At 42.3% G+C, this 19640-nt stretch overlaps 1 protein-coding gene across 1 annotated transcript in view; it reads right to left on the bottom strand.

Moving 5' to 3' along the window:
* Positions 1-19640, bottom strand: part of LOC145408259 (calcium-activated chloride channel regulator 1-like) — a 369924-nt gene that overhangs the window by 127201 nt on the left and 223083 nt on the right. Inside the window, exon 6 of the mRNA XM_080279028.1 lies at positions 6573-6650. Within this exon, the coding sequence (XP_080135154.1) occupies positions 6573-6650 (78 nt within the window). The remainder of the gene's footprint in view (positions 1-6572; positions 6651-19640) is intronic.

Below are 19640 nucleotides of genomic sequence, written 5' to 3'. Positions count from 1 at the left end.
AAAAGCAACCACTGAGCCCATTAACCCATAAAACGCAGAATACCTCGTCAGCTTCTTAAAACACACGCCATTCTTAGTTTATCCAACGAAGAAAGTAGCATAAACTCCACCATTTTACTCTAAGTGGCTGGAGCTGCAGCTGAAGTTGGTAAAAAATGTAAATGGCAACAATTACTATTTTTTCATTCTTTCTGTTCTATCACCATTTCAGAGAACAGCGTGAATATGAGGTCAAATTACTTGAGGTATTGTGATGTCGATAGCTGTCTATTATCACGCTGGGCGGCTACAATCATGCCTCTTGCAACAGAGAACTCCCCAGGTGAGCATGCCATCACCCTCTTCTAAGGCGTTTGTATAGATGACTCGTTTCAAGCACTGTTGCATCTATAAATCTCCTGAGAGCAGAGAAACCTAGCGCATATGTTTTCAGCTGACAAGAGACACCTAACACCTCAGCTTAGATGATGACCAAATTGGAGAATGGAGTCAGACTGGAGAATGGATTTGTCTAGTAGCCAAGGAGACGATTTCCTATCCCATAACTATGGTCTATCAAATTTCATTTAACCTCATCTCCCTCAAGTGAAAATAAACCGACTATAGTTCCTCCCAAAGTGATCTAAGTCTTTGTCTCCGGTGCAATGAATGGGGAACAGACGCAGTACTAATTTCCCAGTCAAAAGGATAAAATTACTACGATAATGTGCAATAACGCGAGCTGAAAATATGGTGAAATTAAGGCCAAACCGCTCTGCTATACTGTTTTAAACATGGCCCAGATTTTCGTCCTTTTGCAGCTCATTTGGCGTAGCTCAGTGGCCAAAAAAAAAAAAAAAAAAAAAAAAAAAAAAAATCTGGCTCTACGTCCTTTCCATAACACTTCATCATGACTAGCGTCCTATTCTAGTGTTAATCTCTTGCCACAACTCAGCATTCAAAACTGAAGGATAATTCTAAGCCATGTAAGCATAAAAGCAGCATAAATGTGAGCAAAGTGGATCTCAGCTAAGTACTAAAATCTGGGTAAATGTAAGGCTGCATCGCGCCTCGGCCCGCATAATGCCGTCGTAAGTCCGGAAAAAATAATAATCTTGAAGGAAGATAAATGACGTCATAAATGGAGGCGCCATCACGGGGGAGACTTTGCATCGATCACCGCCGTCGCCATCACAAACTCGGGTTATGGTGGTGATGGTGTGGGAGAATGGTGGAGGTGTGGAGATGATGGCATGGTGGAATGGTGTGATTGTGTGGTGGTATGTTGGTGGAGATGGTGTGGTGGTGGTGATGGTGTGATGGTAGTGGTGTGGTGGAGGGGTGTTGAAGATGTAGTGGTGATGGCGATGACTGAATGTTGTAGTGATGATGTTGTGGTGGAATGGTGAGGGTGTGGTGGTGGTGGTGGTGATGTGGTGGAATTGTGGGGGTGTGCTGGTGGAGATGGTATGTTGCAATGGCGGGAGTGTGTTGGTGAGAATGTGTTGGGGGAGACGGTGTGGTGGTTCTGGGGGGTGGTGGTGAGGGTTTGGTGATGTAGTATTGTGATGGTGATGTGGTGTAGTCGAGGAATGGTGAAGGTGCGGTGCTGGAGGTGGTGGTGCGGGGATCTAGTTTGGGTTCGATGATGGGGAGGTGTGATGGTGCTAGTTTCGAGAATGGTGGGGGTTCGGTGGTAGTGGTGTGGTGTAATAATGTGTGGTACTGTGATATGGTGTGGCGGTGTGATACTGAACGAACAGACGGGGTGTGATTATGGTGATGCTTTTGTAGGATGATGTGATGGTAGTGATGGCGGTGGTGTTGTGGCATGATGGGAATGTGATGACAGTAATGGCGGTATTATAATGAGGCGTGGTTGTGGTGTAACGGTGGTGGTACTGACTGGTGGCGTGGTGGTGGTATGGTAGTAGTGGTGTGATGGTGATTCAGTGATGAAGGTGGTGGGGGGGGTGGGAGTGGTGGTAGAGTGGTGGTGATGGTGTGGTGGTAGTGGTTCATTGATGTTGTTGTAGTGGTGGTGATGACAGTGGTACAATGGTGTGTCGCGATGATGATCCAATGATGTGTGGTGTAGTGGTTGTGTCGTGTGATGTGGTGTGGTGTTGTGTTAAGTGATGTGGTGAGGTGTTTTGTTGTGTGATGTGATATGGCGTGGTGTTGTGTTTTCTGATGTTGTGTGGTGTTGTGCTGTGTGGTGTTGTGTTGTGTCGTATTGTGTGCCGTTGTGTTGTGTGATGTGCTGTGGTGTTGCGTTGTGTGATGTGGTGTGGTGTTGTGTTGTGTGATGTGGTGTGGTGTTGTGTTGTGTGATGTGGTGTGGTGTTGTGTTGTGTGATGTGGTGTTGTGTGATGTGGTGTTGTGTTGTGTTGTGTGATGTGGTGTGGTGTTGTGTTGTGTGATGTGGTGTGGTGTTGTGTTGTGTGATGTGGTGTGGTGTAGTGTGATGTGGTGTGGTACTGTGTTGTGTGATGTGTGGTGGTACTGTGTTGTGTGATGTGTGGTGGTACTGTGTTGTGTGATGTGTTGTGTGGTGTGGTGTGGTGTGGTGTGGTGTGGTGTGGTGTCGTGTGGTGTGATGAGATGGTGGTGTGGTGTGGTGTGGTGTGGTGTGGTGTGATGAGATGGTGGTGGAGTGGTGTGGTGTGATGAGATGGTGGTGGTGTGGTGTGGTGTGGTGTGGTGTGGTGTGGTGTAGTGTAGTGTAGTGTAGTGTAGTGTGGTGTGGTGTAGTGTAGTGTGGTGTAGTGTAGTGTGGTGTGGTGTAGTGTAGTGTGGTGTGGTGTGGTGTGGTGTGGTGTGGTGTGGTGTGGTGTGGTGTAGTGTGGTGTGGTGTGGTGTGGTGTGGTGTAGTGTAGTGTAGTGTGGTGTGGTGTGGTGTAGTGTAGTGTAGTGTAGTGTAGTGTAGTGTAGTGTAGTGTAGTGTGGTGTGGTGTGGTGTGGTGTGGTGTGGTGTGGTGTGGTGTGGTGTGGTGTGGTGTGATGAGCTGGTGGTGGTGTGGTGTGGTATGATGAGCTGGTGGTGGTGTGGTGTGAAGGTGATGGTACTGGTGGTGGTGCAGCAGTGAGACGGAGATGTGGAATGGTAGTCGTGTGAGACGGTGGTATGACGTGGTGGTTGTGTGATGGCTGTTTGGTGATTGTGTGGTGTGGTGTGGTGTGGTGTGGTGTGGTGTCGTGTCGTGTCGTGTGGCGTGGTATGGTGTGGTGTGGTGGTTGTGGTGTGGTGAAAATGTGTGTGGTGATTGTGTGGTGGCGATGGTGTGGTGTGGTGGCGATGGTGTGGTGTGGTGGTGATGGTTTGGTACGGTGGTGATGTGATGTGGTGGTGATGTGTGGTGGAGATGTAGTGTGGTGATGATGTTGTGTGGTGGTGATGGTGGTGGTGGTCATGGTGGAATGGAGGTTCTGAGCTTGTGCCTTTGTTATGATGGTGATGTGAAGGTGGTCGTGGTGGTAGTGTGATGGATGATGATGATGACTGCAGTTTTTAAGATGGTGGTGATGATGTGATGATGGACATGGGAAAGTGGCTTTGTAATGGCTGGCCTTCCTATGACGGTGTTGATGTGCCAGATAAATAATGGTGGCTATCTAGCTATCTATAGCCCAACGCCCTAATCCCGCAAAGGGTGGCCGCAGACAAAAAGCCTCCAAGTCGCTCTGTCACCCACCATTTGACTACCCTCCCCCCAACCCACCCCCCACTCCCTCATATACCTCTCAACTCCATCCCTCCACCTCATCCTAGGTCTACCCCTCCCTCTCCCTCCTTCCACCTCACCTACATACACCCTCTTAGTCAGTCTTTCGTTCTCCATTCTCTCCACATGTCCAAACCACCTCAGTGTATTTCTCCTAATCTTCTCAACCACATCCACATCCACCCCACAACGTTCCTTCACTTCTTAATTCGTCAACCTGTCCCTCCATGTCACTCCACATGCTCCTCTCAAGTAACTCATTTCCACTGCTCTCACTCTTGACTTGTTCCCCTCTTGCAAGGTCTACGTCTCGCTTCCATACGTCAGGGTAGGGATCACAATACTATCATACAGTGACTTCTTCCATACTCACCTCCCTATTTCTCATCACTGCTTTCAGTGAACCAGCAACCCTCCTTCCCTGCTGTACCCTTTCACGACTTCATCCCCCAAAGTTCCATCCTTACTCATCACACTACCCAAGTACCTGAATGCACTCACGCTCTCCATATCCTCACCATCCAACCTCACTATACATTCTGTGACTTCATTCCTCTCAAACACCATAACTTTACTTTTGTTTACATTAACTTTCAGCTTCCTCCTCCTACACACCGTCCCAATTTCATTCACCAAACCTTGCAACTCCCATTCATCTTCACTCAACAATACTGTATCATCAGGAAACAGCATATGGTGAGGGAGTTATTAATTAATAATTACTGGAATGTTATGGTAGGGTAGTGTTATGGTGATGTGTATTTATGGTATCAGGGTATGCAAATGGCTATGATAGAACCAGCGTGAGAACAAAGGAATTATAATGTTATAGTTACTGAAGGACTGTGATTGTTATGAGCCATCCAGTGACGGAGGAGACCCAGCAATGGATCGAGGTAATTAAGTTCTGATAATGACTCCGTCCTGATGATGGCCAATACTATGATGGATTTAATTCGGTGATAAAACAAAGACAGGGACAGAGCAAAATAGCTGATTTTAATTCATGTGACAAAGCAATAAAGCAAAATAACACAGATAAAAGTGTGAAAAAAATGGTTCCTGACAATATCCTAGCTCGAGAACATCATCACATCTCTGACAAAGCGCTATAGCCCTAAACCCCTTCAGTACAGTAACGTCTTTTCATATTTAATGGTTGTTGACACCAGAGACTTAACTCAATAAGAAAGTGCCACAGCAGTGAAGGGAGAGATGAAGAATATATTTACCTAACCCTTCCAATAAAACAAAAGATTTCTTCTTATCTGAATTACACCGCCTGGAGAAACAGTAAATAATTACGTTTTTGAGTTGAAGGAGATTTTAAGTAACAGCACCTCTTTTATCACGTGTTACACCTAAGACGAAGGAAGACCTAGGCTGGTAACAAGCTCTAGAGAACGAGCAAATGTGAGTGTGTGGATTTACGTAACATCACATATCTTACAAGGTGCCACAGCAAAGATGAGAAAAGAGTCGAGATGGTAAGAAACACGAGAGAAGGAGCAGCTGTGAGGGTGCAGATTAAGGTAACAGCACATATCTTACAGGTGCCATAGCTAGGATGAGAGACGAGCCAAGAAGGTTACACACACGAGAGAAGAAAAGCAAGTGTGAAGGTGTAGAATAATGCAGCGACATACAGTTACCTTACAAAGTGCCATAATTAGGTTGAGAAAAGAGCCAAGATGATAAAGAGAGAGAGAGAGAGAGAGAGAGAGAGAGAGAGAGAGAGAGAGAAAAGGTGTGGAGTAACAGCATAATATATTGAAGGTCATAGCCAGGATGAGAGAGGAACCAACGTGGTAACAAACGCGAAAGGAGGAGCATGTTTGAGGGTGTGGAATAAATTAATAGCACATATTTTGCAAAGTGCCATAGCTAAGATGAGAGAAGAGCAGAAAATTGTAAGAAACGTGAGAGAAAGTGCAAGTGTGAGGGTGTGGATTAAACTAACAGCACATATTTTTCAAGGTGCCATAGCTGAGATGAAAGAAGAGCCAAGACAGTAACAGACAGGGGAGAGAGGGCAAGTGTGAGGGTGTCGGGAAGCAGGGGCAGGGAGACAGCTCTGTGGTCCCTCCGTGTGACAGAGTGAGCAAAGTTTTTAATCACACCAAGATCAGCCAGCTCAGAGGGACGGCCGGGGAGGACGTTAGGGAAGAGGCGGGAGATAGAGGATGACTGAAGACGCGTGGGCTGGCAAGGAGGAAGAGGAATGAATGAGGGGGGAAAAGAGAGCGAAGATTACTAACCTCTTCAGTCGTATGAGGCCATTTAAATGTTATTCTTTCTACCACCAGACGATTTTGTTATCGAAAGATCTGTAGCACTAAACAGGTTTATTAAAGCTACAGGCTACCTATCCTCTCCAAATCGATAAGTCTCCCGTCCACTGAACAATATCGCCCGGATACAACAAAAATAAACTGAATAATAGATCACTGGATTCAAGAATTTTGATGGAAGGAAAGACTGTAGGTGTTAAATTACTGAAGGACGGAAGGAAAGGTTAATTAAGCGGTGGTATTATGAAGAACATGAAGGGTTATACGAGACGGTCTAAGATGCATGTAATAGCATTTGGTTTGCAAGGATAACTGGGACACGAGGCAAAAGCCTAAAAGAAGAGTTAAGAAAACGTTAGGCTAGCATCTGGAAAAATGTTCTACAATGCATGATCTCTGCTCCTTTGAAAAACTTCTCCTTACCTCCTTCGTTCTCTTCCTCCTCTCCCATTATCCCTCCTACCTTGAATCTCACTTCTCGTCGCGTGAAAGTGGATGGCGCTGTAAGGTCCCTGAAGCTCTCAAAGTTAGGGTCCATAAGGTCGTCATTACAGAGTTAATAGCCATTATCCTCACCTGTACGTTCATGACGGCGGTGTCTTCAACCAGGAGGACGAACCTCTGTGTTGGCTGGTGTATGAAGTGTAGCTGCGGCTGGAGGGGGGGCAGCTGCCGCCGGGTCCTGCGGGCAGATATCGTACGTCACACACAACTAATGGTGGGTGGTTTGCAGGCATTACATATATCCGGCACGGTTTATTAGAGGCACTTCCGGGGATATGTGGATTACACAGAGGCGCCTCCCCACCTACTGTACAGAGGACACTACACAAACATGGAAAGAAGGCCTTGGACAGCTGGTAAATATATATATAATACCTTTTAAAACTCAAATTTGGTTGGGAATTGCAATCGCCCTAACTTCAGTGCTGAGTCCTAACAATAAATTAACACTAGAATATGATTGTCGTCATGAAGATTGGTATGGAAAGAGGTAGGACTGTGTTTTTCTGCCACTGAGGTAACCTAAACAAAATAAGCTGCAAAAGGAGGAAAACTGTCTGTCAAGTTAGTGTGAAAGAACTATAACACTATCATACTGATCTAATCCTTGATGGGATCAGGCAGAAATAATGACTGCAGTGTGTGTGTGTGTGTGTGTGTGTGTGTGTGTGTGTGTGTGTGTGTGTGTGTGTGTGTGTGTGTGTGTGTGTGTGTGTGTGTGTGTTTTTAAATTACATATCTCATACACCTCTCAAAAAATACATAACATATTGATAATTATTGCATGGTGTTCGTCGCTCACGAGGACTGTGAAGATTTAGTTCATTGATCAATTTATTTACTACTGCAATGCTGGTTTTGAAACAACATGTGAATACCGTCCACTACGGCTGTACCATTTAGTCCTCTGCGGGAACTCAATAGTCTTTGATTTCTGGTGTTTTGCAAAGTTTTTCAGACTGACAAATTGTAAATGGCACCAGAAACTACAGGAAGTACAGAAAATAATGCACAGACAGTTTTACTTAATTTTCAGTTTTCCTCTTCGTGAAGCTTACCAGTAAAGGTAGTAATGGTCACCTATATAATTACGATAGGTAAATTATATCCAGATCAAAAACATAAGAATGAAACAAAAGGCTGTGAAAAGTAAACAAAAAGTAGTGCAGAAAGACTGTTAAGTTGGTTTTATGTGCAATGTAGTGCATTGGGGGAGGGGGGCGTCAATACTACTGTTGTGCTGATTAGAAATTTTGTAAAAAAAAAAATAATGCTAATTCTTCACTGTGAGGACGTATTTTTCAAATATGTTTCTACTAGACGATTATGCTCTGGTTGAGATTGGCAACAATACTTCATTCATTTTAACCTGGTCCAGATTTTCATCCTTTTGCAGCTTAAGTTACGTAGCTCAGAGGCAGAAAAAGACAGTACTAAGGCTGTACAACCGTTCCACAGCACTTCGTAATAAGCACCACAACAAAGTGTTAATCCATTGTTACAATTCAGCATTTTTGACAGAGAAATGATATTTATAGGACAAGTTAAAGTGAACAAGGTATAGTAATGAACAGATTAAATAAGATCCCACCACTTCAAAATACGAGTATCTTTCATAAACTGAATATAATAATATGGTATTAATTACAATAATGTACTAAAGTTGCTCCGTTGATGCTTGAGTGAGTGCCGACAGTATTAACACACTCAGGCTTCCATATTCATTCTCTGTTCAGTGAAATCGTCTGGCGTTAATGGGAATAGAATAAAAATAATTATTTCAATCGTAACTGTTCTAAAAATGATGTGCCTTGTCTATCCCAAAAATCATTACTAATAAGCCCAACCGACCACTTCCGTATAATGACACCTTCTTTTCATTTTATATATAGAAAGTAGAGGAGAAAATAATGAGGCCTTAACATGCAAAACAAATAGCTAAGGGAAAGGTGCTAGAAAGCCTAAACTCATGAGAATATTGTCCATTGTTATTTTTGTAACGCATCTACCTCTGGACATAGGCTACACAGTCCATTCCCTAATCATAATAATCCTCTCACTCGCAATGGATTATGATATCATGCATACGTTAATATGTCACCACGTGGCCGCTAAAACTCACAGTCCATAGTACACACAAGGTAGGACCGTCTCTTACGTGACTTTTTGTTTTTTTTAATAAGCATGGGTGTTATTTATAGTGCAAGTCGGGCTTGTCGAAGGTCAGTGAAGTCGGTTTTAACGAAATTCAAATCCCCTAGTGATCCCTGCCTCAGCCAGGCAGCCAGGAACTGATTTCGGGTCCTTTATTTTGGTAGTCCAGTACTTTACTACTGACTCTTTTCTTATGCAAATAAGAAGGAACCAAAGGTCAGAAGCCCGCAAGATTGTTCCCTCCAAGACGAAGAAGAAAGAGATAACAGAAACCCAAATTCAAGATACGTTCGAGATCCCTGGACACAAAGCGTTTGAAAGACTGGAGACTTGCACATTCATAGTCTATTCGATCTCATCTGAGAAGAGAGAAGCCTTAAAGATTTTGAAAGCTGGCAGTTGATTTGTGGTCCGAGTGCATTCACTAGCAACGGTGGATTTTAAATAATTATTATTACTGTATATGGATTACAATAACCGCTTCTAACTATAAGACTGACCGAATATGAAATACATTTATATGAAATATGAAATCTAGTTACATATATAATATATAGATAGATAGATAGATAGACGGGTAGAAAGATGGATATAGATATAGATAGATAGATAGACAGACAGATATAGATGTATAGATATACAGATATGCTTAGGCTGACTTTAATAACAGGTCTTAGAGAGTCTGTAAGAAGGCCTAGATACATGTAAATTTTCAATTCCCCTGCCAACACAACATATTGTCGTACTGATGACGTATAATTTAATATGACTTGCTTTTACATGGAAATAATGAAGGATCTCTTAAACTTTTGTCCGAAAGAGTTGATGTGGCGGAACTTAAAATTTCACACATATCTAGGCCATCTGATAGACTTTGTAAGGCCTCATTTTTAGATTAATTTCTATAAGTAATTAAATATAACACCAGATGCTGTTGGCATCCCTACGTGTCAAGTGGGGTTGGTGGAGGATTAGTGCCTCTCCCTGTAAAACAGTTAACTCTATGCCCTTGGTCACCCTGTTTGGGATACATGGCGTCTGGCAATGAATGAATGAATGAAAATTAAATATACTTTATTTAAGCAATCTTATCGTCAGAGATGGTCATTGTAACCCTTAACAAATTTTATTACATCGTTATTAATTAATGCTCTCAGACAACATATCATCTGCCAGTTTTCAAAAGCTTGGGCTCCTCTCTTCTCAGAGGAGGCTGAATAAGTTATGGCAGCTTATATGAGGTGAACGAGAGGGTCTGTGTCCAGTGTGTGTGTGTGTGTGTGTGTGTGTGTGTGTGTGTGTGTGTGTGTGTGTGTGTGTGTGTGTGTGTGTGTGTGTGTGTGTGTGTGTGTGTGTGTGTGTGTGTGTGTGTGTGTGTGTGTGTGTGTGTGTGTGTGTGTGTGTGTGTGTGTGTGTGTGTGTGTGTGTGTGTGTGTGTGTGTGTGTGTGTGTGTGTGTGTGTGTGTGTGTGTGTGTGTGTGTGTGTGTGTGTGTGTGTGTGTGTGTGTGTGTGTGTGTGTGTGTGTGTGTGTGCATACCATAACAGCAGCCATGAATGAGTCAGCCTTAGCGTGTACATTATACTGTATTGACTTTGAATATTAGCTGCAGGCGGTGTCATTCAAAGACATGCGACGTCTTGTATCGTTTGTAAGAGGATAGCAGAGCCCCAGGGAACGGACTGGCGTGCGTCTGGCCAGTGTGTATCTATAATGCCATTTGATGTATATCATTCTCAGCTTCTTGATTATTATAGTACTGGACGTCGGTATTTAGAAAAATGAAAATATCAAAATATTCTCCATTACAGATAGTAAACATTAATACAACCTGTTTTTTTTTTTTAAGTTTATATGTCCACAGCTTTAATATGCAATTGTTAATAAGCAATTAAATAAAAAAATACGGTGTAACTGGCGCTGTTCAATAATTCCCAGAACAAAATTTTTGGAAAGTCTGTAACGATTTATTAAAATAAGAGTTTTACAAACTGTAACTGCTTCAGCACACGTGTTATTGTTATTTATCTTTTGCTTTATATCCTGACAGTCCTAGTATAAGTTTTGCTTATGAGGTGAAAGGTGTTAGTACATCTCACTTTTCTGTGCTAAGTCTCTCTTTCTCTCTCTCTCTCTCTCTCTCTCTCTCTCTCTCTCTGACAATCAAAGTTTTCTACAGTACCTTACACTGAGCCGGATGTTCAGTAATAAAATGCATCATCTAACACACCGTACACATAATATCGCAAACACCGCCCTACCAGTAAGGTCAGCACTGAGACTGGATGCATCAGTATTAATCACTCCTCTGCATTAAAACAAAGCCAGCCAGAGGTACAGTCGAATACAAAAGTTCGCCTTATATTTCAGCTCTCCTTCTCCGCATTTTCTTCTGGATCATATTCCCAGGTTGAGAGTGGTTTGGTATGTTTCTTTGCCAACAGATGACTCTTTGATATGATGCATCAGGGAGGAAAGTGACGGACGTGGCCAAAAGTGTGAAGCAGTTGCTGTGGAAATGTAGACTGGTAATTGTTTGTGACTGTACACCTGACTTGGCACTGATGGTTTCAGGTGCTACGTAATCACTTGTGTGCTTTGTCTCACGTTTATGCAGAGTAAGGGAAGTAAAGTGCGTAACTAAGTGATATTTATTTCGTCCCCAGCACCAGTTGCAGTATAGATTTAAATCTGATAAACTCTTCCTTGTACTTAAGTTTGATAATGCTTCTTATGGGTTCCTTAGAAATTCATTACAACAACAATGCCTAGTAGTTTTTAAGCAACCAGTTTACTGCCATGCAATCAGCACATAAGCATGACGACTTTTTATTCATTCTGGTACAAGATGACTTTATTAATACCTTCAGTACAGTGACGTGTTTTACGAGTATAATCAGTTCTACCTAACAGATTACCTCAATCTGCTTAGATAGCCTCTCGACTAAAGGTGTCTGAAAATATTTCTACAAACACCTTCACTCCAAAGCGTATTCCTAAGTTAAATATAATCGTCTGCTGGTAACGTTATTTCAACAATAGCTTGAGGTACTGATACAGTCAACAACTGACTCAAAGAAAAGAACTGTTCCAAAAAATCACAGAAACAAATGTCACACAGCATGAAGACAAATCTGTATGATTCTGCTTGCTCATTCCATAGTAAAAGAATTCAACTACTTCACTCTGATGAATAATTAGCATTTTATTCTTGCAATTACCTGACGGTTTGCCTCAGCTTATGATAGCACTTGGGAGAGACTTTTGAGCTTACCAGTTGATAGCACTCAACTGGTAAGCTCAAAAGTCTCTCCCAAGCTGAAATTAATTATCTGGATGGCAAGAAAATATATGTCATCGGATTCATGGGATAAGGAGAGGATCCATGATCTTTACACCTTCAGTGAAAAACAAAGTATCAGACAACCAGACAGCCAAATTATGTGATCCTCGTTTTCACAACGTACTGCTCCGGTCATAGCCGTGTGACAGCCTACTGTGGCACCAGTATCCTTATATTTTCCCGTCTTTACATTCTGAAGCCGTGGACGAGCGATTTGAAAATGTTCTTCAGCCACCTTTCATTCATGTGTGTATGCCTGCTCTTTCTATCAACATTTCGTAAAGCATGAAGTTTCTGCATCTAAAATTATATATCATTCAGAACTACAGTATTTGCCTTGGGAAGAAAATGCTAATAACATCAACGCTCATTGTGAAACCATCGATCACTTGAGTAAAGACACTCTTGTGATCGCGTGTACTCCACCAACCCTGGCCGTGTGACAGCCTGATATAATAACAACACCACGGGAATACGAAAACAAAACAAGATATAAAATAGCTCTATGCATTTTTACGTCCAGAATTATCATCAAAGCCTGAAGACAAATCTGATGCTCGCGTTCTCGCTCAATTAGGCTTCGCGCCTGACTATTTGCTTTCTCACTTGACAACTCCGTTCCTAACTGGACTAAACTTTCGCACTTGACTACTCGCTTTCTCAGTTGACTACTCCCTTTCTGGCTTAACTAAGCTTTCTTACAGAATCATTTGTTTTCTCACTTCGTCTTCTCACTCGACTATGATTTCTGGCCCGACTAAGTTTTCTCATTATGGTTCCACTAAATATTCTTCATCTACTAGTCGCTTCCTAAGTAGGTCAAGCTTCCCAGTTCGACTACTCGCTTTCTAACTCGACTAAGCTTCCTCATTCGACTATCTGCTTTCTCACTCAATTAAACTACTCTGAGCATGGCCGTATGACAGGTTGCAATGATAACACTCCGAGATTATGTAGAGAGTGAGTGTAGGTGGAAGGTAGCAACTTTACTAGGGCAGGGATTCACGAACAAGCTTATCTATTTCCTCTCGTAATTCATGCTTTGCTTCTACTGGAAGAAAAGGGGGTATGGGTAGATTCAGCACTCTCCCTTCTTTGACTTTAAGGCAAAGCTAAATAAGATTTCATAAAATTCTCTCGTACCCAAAAATTTATTTTCAACGTAGAACACGAGGCATGGCAAATTTCTAAATCTTCCTTGTCCTTCCTGCCAAAATATATCATAGATACTCTTTTTACTGTTGCTGTTATTGGTACTGTTTCTATTGTTGCCGCTGTTGTTGTTGTTGTTATTGTTGTTGTTATTGTTGTTACTGTTGTTACTGTTGCTGCCCGAGACCTGTTCAGAACGTGAAACCAGTTGACCACATGTCTAAACATCCCTTCTCCTACAGTCCACCATCCTCCTTTCGAGAGATCGGAAAATAGTTGAGGGACATTTTTGTTACCAAGCAGCTGAGCTGTCTGCAATACCGATGCTACCAAAATAAGGCCTCCTTCTCCAGCATCACATATCACATCTACGTCCATCCATCCATCATCCAATCGAGAGGGAATTATTTTTAAGTCTTTGAATCTAGCGCTCAGACTTCCGGCTGCTGCACTCCCACACGTCTGAATCACTAAACCCAGGCTGAAACGGCGCTGGGACGCGGATGGGCCTCACTACGTCACCAACAACCGTAGTCATCAGCGGGGAATGGACTAATTAGAGCAATTTCAACAGCGGAATGTACACAGAACTTATGACTGAACTCCTGCTCATTCGTTGCCGCAGCCGACGTGCTTGAAGGGGTGGGAGTGAAAGCGGTGGGATACTAACATGAGTGGCAGTGTTCATATGTACACACACGGGACAGTAAAGGACCTCGTCTTACTCCTCATAAATATTTAAGTACTCTGCATTCAGCCCTATTCCTGCAAAATTGTGGGCAATAAGTACACAGAAGGGAGAGTATTCAGGCGTAGTCCCGTAAAGCACCGGGTAATATAACGGGTAACATAGAGGACAGCAGTTTATGCAGTCATGTATAGTAGTCAGTTATACGAGTATACACACAGACAGGAGAGTAAAGCATTATGCTACAGTCCTGTGAAAGGTGGGTAATACGTACACAGATAGGACAGTAAGGTATTCACCCACAGTGCACTAAATTAAAATCTCAACTGGTACTAGAAAGTTATCTTGAGAATGCTACATACGTAGCTTGATACGCAACCATCTCTCAGTCATGATGTAAGTGGGGTTTGTAAAACTACAGCTAATACCATTTTAGTAACGTGCCTGTTCCGAAATATCTTCAAAGTATACCGTACAGTATAGTAATGTTATAACTTTACGCCATTAAAGTTACCATTCTTACAGTTTTATCAATTACATTCATTGGCCTACTAGACAATAGCCATTGCATCGGCAAATCAGTTAAACAAATAAAATCCCCCAGTCTTAATTGAATATCCTCTCTCTTGCTCATGACACTTCCTTCTACTGCCACCTTCCTGTTGCGTCTTGAATGTTCACGTGGCAGAAGTAGTGCAGGAATAGTAGGTATCAGGATATTACCGAGTATTTTTTTCTTTTTTCCTCCATTCTTTATACGTTACACTTTAGGTATCAATACTGATATAAAAACAGGACAGCCATAAAAACAAAAGCATTACGTTTACTAAAGCATTTCATGATAAATGACTCGGTGTTACTGGAAAAAAAGAACAACAAAGACTGCTATCTTCCTTGATTAAACCAACACCTGTGGCAGGATATAACATTTTGCTGACACAGGTAGGCCTACGAAAGCTATTATGTATCATGCCAGAGCAGGACAGGTAATGTATGTGCCAGGACTGGGTATAAGGGAAAGGCGGCCACGATGTCAGAGAAAGATGCTTCCCATGACAGATCAGTGAAAAACTCATGGCAGACTGGAATTTTACGTATACAAATGTTTTGAAGGTGTCAAATAATTAAAACTATACATATTACTAGGTCGCTGGTCACCAAAAACTGACACATGTGCAACAATGGAGCTTCAGGTGAACACAGGCTCTTTTGTTTTCATCTCCTGAATACGTATGGACGATTGCACACTTCTATCTATTAAAAGTAATCATCCAAAGGTCTTCAACGCTGGCACAACGACCTAATCAGACTGTCTGTTGAACCTGCGCTTCATACTTTGCGGAGTCTATTTGCGCAGCTTCCCATATGGACGTACAAATTAAACTACCAATTATTTCCAAAGGACCAGGTCAATTGTCACAGCAGTTGGCACACAAGTCGTATACACTTCCTAGTGAACACAGGTTAATCTCCTCCATTTTCTTCTCTTGGATGCATATCGGCACATTGTCAGACTATCTCTACAGAACAAGTGCTATCTAAGTCAAAACATCACCCAAGTATGATAAACGGGTGAACGAGGTTTCCATAATATGCATCTGGGTACGACGGAAATTAAACTAATCACATCTTTGGCCTCTTTGAATCCATTGCGGTTGACTTCACCACTTCACTACTCGATTGGTATAGGCCAGGGATAAAGTCATCCTCCAAGATACCAGTCTATTCCATTGTGTTCTGTTCCATACTCGTCTGTCTTTATCCTGGACGTTCAGGTTTCTGTAATTCTAATTTTCCATACAGAATCTCCCTACTTTGTACTTGATCTCTCCTTACTCACTTCTTCTTCTTCCGGCCTATATACAGTGTTCTTAACGATCTCTTGTTGCCCACTTTGTATGGGCATACGACTTCACCATTCTTGCAGTCCATTCCATTATACTGCTTCCACACCCCTCCCAAAGCGATATCTATCTTTCTGTGTATCTATCCAGCTATCTATGTACTTTCTGTTCGTCAGTCTGCTTCTGTATACAAGTATTGTGTATGCAACATGCAACTTTAAGCAATTTCCGTACGAGAATATTTCCCCAGGTGTAACTGTCTTTATTAACAGAACTCCCAAAGGAATAAGTGTATTGCAATGGAAGCAGCTGAACTCTTTCTCTGTGTTTCCCCTTGAGTGTCTTAAAACCCCCATGCAAAGAACCGCAGCACAGCATAATCCTGGAGCTCCAACTCAAGACCTCTGTCCTCTTCTAATAACACCGATTTCCGAATTCTACGATACATTAATGGAAAAACTCGTACAGTGTGCACTGACACATAACTTGTGGAAGATACAACCATTCCGTGCAATCCTTAGTTTATAGCTGGATCAAGAGATGCATGCTTACACATCAGATCTGTATGAATCCTACTTTAGTGCTTTGATGTGTGTTGTTAAGAAACCTGCTACATAAGCTTCAGGTGGCATCATGATTATCAAAATTTCCTGTCAAATGCTAAATTTTACATTTTAATAAGGCAAGAATTTCTTTAATGGTTAACCAGTGACAACTAAATTATTTCATTCCTATGTAAGGTTCATGATGTCTCACTGAAGTCTCTCGAAAATTGATAAATTTGGTTATTAACCTCCTTCATGGGAAAACAGAGAAGTATCATCATTTTGCTAGAACTGAAGGTCGTAATATTTCTGTTTCGCTACCGTATCCTGTGAAAGGTGGCCTTCATGATGGTTCACCAAGCATTCATGTTCCTATTCATTAACAACCCTACCTCCCACGACACGCCACCTTTCTTTACCTACACTCGTACATATCACTCCACGATGTTCTCGATTTCCCTCTGATACATCTTTCTTCTAATCAAAAAACATACATCTTTGTCAGTCACTCAGTCCCCATTCGCTTCACAAGGCAGAACCATTTCAGTCCTTTTTATTTTACCCACAGTATCAGTTCAACACAAAGGCGTACTGTGACCTGATACCTGTATCCATTTGATTTGTTCGAAACCAGGTAAAAATGTGTCCAATTATGTATGCTATCAGTATTAACACATAACCTGCTAAGTCCATTTACAGCCACGAAAATTATCTTTTCCCCTTTAGCTTTTTGCACACGCAAAAAAGAAAAAAAAACTAACTGGAGAAACCCGATGATATCTTACATTATTAACAAAACTCCAGATGCCCGAATATGAGTAATCTCTTGTAAGCGGTGTGTGTGTGTGTGTGTGTGTGTGTGTGTGTGTGTGTGTGTGTGTGTGTGTGTGTGTGTGTGTGTGTGTGTGTGTGTGTGTGTGTGTGTGTGTGTGTGTGTGTGTGTGTGTGTGTGTGTGTGTGTGTGTGTGTGTGTGTGTGTGTGTGTGTGTGTGTGTGTGTGTGTGTGTGTGTGTGTGTGTGTGTGTGTGTGTGTGTGTGTGTGTGTGTGTGTGTGTGTGTGTGTGTGTGTGTGTGTGTGTGTGTGTGTGTGTGTGTGTGTGTGTGTGTGTGTGTGTGTGTGTGTGTGTGTGTGTGTGTGTGTGTGTGTGTGTGTGTGTGTGTGTGTGTGTGTGTGTGTGTGTGTGTGTGTGTGTGTGTGTGTGTGTGTGTGTGTGTGTGTGTGTGTGTGTGTGTGTGTGTGTGTGTGTGTGTGTGTGTGTGTGTGTGTGTGTGTGTGTGTGTGTGTGTGTGTGTGTGTGTGTGTGTGTGTGTGTGTGTGTGTGTGTGTGTGTGTGTGTGTGTGTGTGTGTGTGTGTGTGTGTGTGTGTGTGTGTGTGTGTGTGTGTGTGTGTGTGTGTGTGTGTGTGTGTGTGTGTGTGTGTGTGTGTGTGTGTGTGTGTGTGTGTGTGTGTGTGTGTGTGTGTGTGTGTGTGTGTGTGTGTGTGTGTGTGTGTGTGTGTGTGTGTGTGTGTGTGTGTGTGTGTGTGTGTGTGTGTTAACTTCTTCCCTAAAGTGCTCTGCCCTACCCTGGCTTATATGAAAGTTTTTATCGCCTGACGTCTTTCGATACCCATTATGATGCATATCCAAGGTGATGTAGACCTATATATACATTGTATGGCTTGACTTATTGTTCACTTTCCCTTTTCCATTTTAAACCCAGCTATGTATGCAGTAGTAACACATCATACTTACATACAGATCGCGCTGACATAGCATCTTCTGTTCTTTATCTAATCTTGTTTTCCGATTTTCAGCAACCATGAATGATTTAAGGTTTTCCCTAAGTCCATTTCAGTCCCCTTCTCGCACATGACACGAACGGTACAACAAACCCCCTAATGAAGAAAAGGAAGAAATGGAACTATAATTTCACTATAGTCTAATTCATGGATTTCCCTGAAGTCCTAAACAATGACAGACTCACTACCACATACCCACCTCAGAAATGACTTTTTAAATGTACCCAAGTTGACCTCAAAAGATGGAAGAAATACAGGAATTCGTGGTAAATCTTGACCACGATCGAATGCATGGCCTTCTCTAATACTTCCCCGGTCTATACCCTTTTCTTTCAATAACGCTCCACTGAAATGACACCAATGGTACCTCAGACTGATTATAAGGGAAAGAAAAAGAACTCTAAGCCTTGCACATCGTTTGATTTACGGCTCTCCCTAACAGCTTCAGCCCTCCAACGAGATGACACTAACGGTACCTCAGACTGATCCCAGAGATGAAAGTGAAGAAATAGAGCAAGAGGAAGGGGGAGGAAGATGAAAAGAGGCGACTTCTGTCCATCCATCCTGCCATCAGAGAAGCGACGCGCGGGGCTCAAGGGAAGAAAAGTTAGGTAAGAGGCCGTTTGAGGTGGGAAAGGGCGTTGGGATTCCATTAACTTTTGCGGAAGTCTGCCAGGAGAAGTAAAATAATGTGAAACAGATCATATATATACACCAGTATATATGAGAACCAAGCGGAAACCAAGAGTTCAGTGTAAGAAATAAAGTGGTGCAAATAAGGAAAAGTAGTAGTAGTAGTAGTAGTAGTAGTAGTAGTAGTAGTAGTAGTTGTTGTAGTAGTAGTAGTAGTAGTAGTAGTAGCAGCAGCAGTAGTAGTAGTAGCAGTAATAGTAGTAGTGGTGGTAGTAGTAGTAGTAGTTTTAGTAGTAGTAGCAGTTGTTGTAGTAGTAGTAGTGGTGGTGGTGGTGATAGTAGTAGTACAACTTGTTGCTGTTATTGTTACAATCCTATGCACATCTGGACGAGAACCCAGTGAACTGCCGGGGGGAGTTACCCTTTCCCTTGCAGTCCACAATGTTCCTTCCGGGGAGCAGGGCAGGAAATGAGGGACATTTTTACAACCAGGCAGCGGGAACACCTGGTTGTATCGGTGCCACCACGTGAAGGTATAGCTCTTCAGCATGCACCAGTACTAATATAAGTAGAAATAAAATGAAAGCATATCCGATTAACCCATTTGTATGAAGAATGACCAGCAAGAAAACAGATATGCATATGGTTACAAAGAGAAAATGAAGATCTGCAAAGAAACGATGAAATAGGAAGAGGTATATAAAAAGAAATGAACTAAGCAGACATGATATTGTGGACAAAGGAATATAAAAGAAATCGTTGAGGATTAAGTTGGAAAGGGGAAGAAGTGAAAGGAAGAAGATTAAGAAGAAAGGCTGCGAGAAGAAAAAGACATAGGAAGGAAGGGCAAGCTGGGTAAGAGGGTGACTGACCAGGAGAGAGAGAGAGAGAGAGAGAGAGAGAGAGAGAGAGAGAGAGAGAGAGGTGAAATGATTAAGAGTTTTTAATAGTGGTACTGTAAACGTGGTACGAAACTGAAGCCTTTGCGATAAAATAAAATA

This window comes from Coenobita brevimanus, chromosome 76, assembly GCF_032717465.1.
Source record: "Coenobita brevimanus isolate Jiangsu-jjx chromosome 76, ASM3271746v2, whole genome shotgun sequence".
In the NCBI taxonomy this organism is placed as follows: Eukaryota; Metazoa; Arthropoda; class Malacostraca; order Decapoda; family Coenobitidae; genus Coenobita; species Coenobita brevimanus.
This window is presented reverse-complemented; position numbering and strand designations above follow the sequence as displayed.